Below are 3,703 nucleotides of genomic sequence, written 5' to 3'. Positions count from 1 at the left end.
GTATATCAATAGACTAAAGTGGTTTCCTCTCCTCTTCAGTGTAGCTAGCCAGTCACAGTGGCTGTATATCAATAGACTACAGTGGTTTCCTCTCCTCTTCAGTGTAGCTAGACAGTCACAATGGCTGTATATCAATAGACTACAGTGGTTTCCTCTCCTCTTCCGTGTAGCTAGCCAGTCAGTGGCTGTATATCAATAGACTACAGTGGTTTCCTCTCCTCTTCAGTGTAGCTAGCCAGTCACAGTGGCTGTATATCAATTAGACTAAAGTGGTTTCCTCTAGGTGGTTTCCTGAAGGCCCTAGGAACAGTCTGGCTAGTCACAGTGGCTGTATATCAATAGTATAAATTGTCTTCCTTCCCTTCAGCTGCTTAAATTGGATATTTGAAAGCTAATTCCTGGTAGGGATCCAGATTACCCTATTGGTTTCATCTGTATTTACCCTATTGGTTTCATCTGTATTTACCCTATTGGTTTCATCTGTATCCACCCTATTGGTTTCTTCTGTATCCACCCTATTGGTTTCTTCTGTATCCACCCTATTGGTTTCTTCTGTATCCACCCTATTGGGGGCTTCTGTATCCACCCTATTGGGGGCTTCTGTATCCACCCTATTGGTTTCCACTGTGGTGCCAGAGTGTTCCTATGTCCCTCAGGTCCTCTAATCCCCCAGCAGATTTATAAAGAAATATAAAAATATAAAATGTCACTGCCTCACTAGGGAGCCAGCTCTCCCTTTCATCTATAGATGGGGACAATCTCAATTTGCATTTCCTTGACTCCTCGCGTCCTCTCTCCTCGTCTCCTTCTCAAAACCCATTGGATGAGAAAGTCGGAGGTCCTGTTTTGGATGGGTTTTCAGAAGAGGGAGGGGAGAGAGGACACGAGGAGTCAAGGTAATGCAATTGAGATTCTTCCATGGACTGACGTCAGTAGGGCCAGACATGGGGGGTCAAACCACACCATGGAGGCTGGGGGTGGGAGGGAACCCCCTCTGTGTTTCTCTGTCTATCTGTACCTGGATGTGACTCTCACTGACTCCCTCCTCTCTGTCTCCCCCTAGCGGACGGAGGAGGAGCTGTCTCGCATGCTGCTGGAGATCGTGCTGTGCGTAATGTGGCGAGGCGTGGAGGGCTCGGACGATGCCGCCTGGCTGGAGCGGGGGCAGGTGTTCTCTGCCCTCACCAAGCTGGGCACTACCAACGAGCTTCTACTGCCTGTGGACCACATCAAGCTCAGGTGGACACAGTGGCATTTCTTACATTTGATTTATTTCATTCTCATGAATCTTTGAAATTACGGTATTATAAAAGGGATTATAGCTTTGTGCTAAATATTCTGGTTTTTGATCTCTCCCTAAAGCTCTACTTCTGTCTCTATCCATTCCCTGGGCTTCCCCATTTCTCTATCATCCCTCCTCTCTATGTCCTTGCCTCTACTCCCGGTCTCTTCTAGTGCTTCTCCTCCCTTCTCTCTAATCCTTCCTCCTCTCTCCTTCGCTATCATTCCTTCCCCCAAAAAATATTTAATCATTGATGAAACATAAATAACATAAAAGTAAGCGTAAATACTCAATTGAATAATAAATAACAGGTCAGTAATGTTGAATGAGCAATAATGAATACACGGTAGTCAATATTCAATGCCTCTTCTCACCTAACTAGCTGTACAGCTCCTCCAGGTCTCAGCAGGACGCGGCGCGGGAGGATCTCCAGACAGCTGGCTGGCAGGAGCCCTGATGAAGGGTCGGGGTGGTGGGCTCGTCCTTGGCCGCTCGGTTTTTTTATCCTCCTTTCCTTGGGAGGGCGGAGGCGCCGGTGTCCGAGGGCGACGCTGGGCCCGCGGGGGCTTGGCGGAGGCGCTGTGGGCGTCAACCTCTCAGCTCGGGGCTCAGTCGGCAGCCTGCCTGAGTAACTCGGACGCCTGGGAGAACGAAGGAGGAGGGGGGTTTTTCGAGCAGTTTGGGTTTGTTCAGTTCGTCCTGGCCATAGAACCTGGTGTTGTGGTATTTGAAGCTGCTTTCTAAGCATGAGTCCAGATAATATCTGCTGGATAGTCTGTGGAAAAGGGGATTAGTGTACTTTGGGGCTTCTCGGCACCACCGCCGTTAAAGTCAGAGTATATGTGCGAGGAGGAGGGCGCCCACTTTGATCACACGAGCAAACAAAACTATGGAAGACATACTGAAGGATCGCTGGCAGAAGCCACCGCGGGGTTCTGGAGTATTGTGGAAAACATGTAACCCAAGTGGGGGAAAAAGTTTTTTTGCCTTATGATGGGCGTGGGAAGAAACAGCGAGACCACACATGTTTCACGCCGGGGTAGTCATGGTCAGCACGCAATCGTCCAGCGCTGATGGAGCGATCAGCGCAAAGGTCCTTCCCAGATACCTCGTGGCGTCCTACCCGTAGGACAGCTTCCTGTTCAGACGACAACGTGTCATTGGGGAGTCGTTCAGGCTGTGGCTGAGGTGATGACAACTTGCTCCTACAGTGGTTTTCCTCTCGCTCGCTTCAGTGTAGCTAGCCAAGTCAGTGTGCGTATATCAAATAGACTCAGCTGGTTCCTCCTACTCTTCTTCAGTGAGCTTAGCCGAGTTAAAGTGGGCTGTATATCAACATAGTCTATAGTGGTTTTCCTCTCCTCTTCATGTAAGGCTACCAGTCAGTGGCTGTATTATAATAGTCCTAACAGTGGTTTCCTCTCCTCTTCATGGTAAGGCTAGCGTCACAGTGGGCTGTATATCAATAGACTCCAGGGTTTCCTCTGCTCTTCAGTGTAGCTAGCCAGTCAAGTGGCTGTATATCAATAGTCCTACAGTCGGTTTCCTATCCTCTTCATTGTAGCTTAGCCAGTCACAAGTGGCTGTATATACAATCGAAATAGTGGTTTCCTCTCTCTTCAGTGTAGCTAGCCAGATAGTGGCTGTATATCCAAATATAGAAATACAGTGGGTTTTTCCTATCCTCTTCAGTGTAGCTTAGCAGTCACAGTGGCTGTATATCCAATAGTCTACAGTGGTTCTCTCTCCTCTTAGTGTAGTAGCGTCAGTGGCTGTATATCAATAGACACAGTGGTTCCTCTCCTCTTCCAGTGTAGCTAGCGCAGTCACAGTGGCTGTATATCAAAGTAGACTACAGTGGTTTCTCTCCTCTTCAGTGTAGCTAGCCAGTCACAGTGGCTGTATATCAATAGATCTAAGTGGTTTCCTCTCCTCTTCAGTGTAGCTAGCAGTCACAGTGGCTGTATTATCAATAGACTACAAGTGGTTTCCTCTCTTTTCAGCTGAAGCTAGACAGTTGGCAGTCAGTGGCTGTATATCAATAGTTAATGTGTTTCCTCTCCTGTTAATTGGTAGCTGAAGCAGATCCCGTGGTAGGATCACAATTACTATGGTTTCCTCTCCTCTTCAGTGTAGCTAGCCAGTCAGTGGCTGTAATATCAATAGTCTAAGTGGTTTCCTCTCCTCTTCAGTGGGTAGCTAGCCAGTTCCAACAGTGGCTGTATATTCAATAGACTACAGTGGTTTCCTCTTCTTCCTCTTCAGTGTAGCTAAGCCAGTCACAGTGGCTAAGTGGTTTCTCTCCTCTTCAGTGTAGCTAGCAAGTCAGTGGCTGTTTATAATTAGTACTACAGTGGTTTTTCTTCTGCTTCAGTGTAGCTAAGCCAGTCACAGTGGCTGGTAATATCATAGACTACAGTG

The 3,703-nt window shown here is 47.7% G+C and overlaps 1 protein-coding gene across 1 annotated transcript in view; it reads left to right on the top strand.

The window, feature by feature from the left end:
- Nucleotides 1–3,703, top strand: part of LOC112073395 (neurobeachin-like 1) — a 41,362-nt gene that overhangs the window by 15,412 nt on the left and 22,247 nt on the right. Inside the window, 3 exon segments of the mRNA XM_070440128.1 lie at nt 1,064–1,239; nt 1,363–1,372; nt 1,682–2,005. Coding sequence (XP_070296229.1) covers nt 1,064–1,239; nt 1,363–1,372; nt 1,682–2,005 — 510 coding nt within the window.

This window comes from Salvelinus sp. IW2-2015, unplaced genomic scaffold (genome assembly GCF_002910315.2).
Source record: "Salvelinus sp. IW2-2015 unplaced genomic scaffold, ASM291031v2 Un_scaffold2250, whole genome shotgun sequence".
In the NCBI taxonomy this organism is placed as follows: Eukaryota; Metazoa; Chordata; class Actinopteri; order Salmoniformes; family Salmonidae; genus Salvelinus; species Salvelinus sp. IW2-2015.
This window is presented reverse-complemented; position numbering and strand designations above follow the sequence as displayed.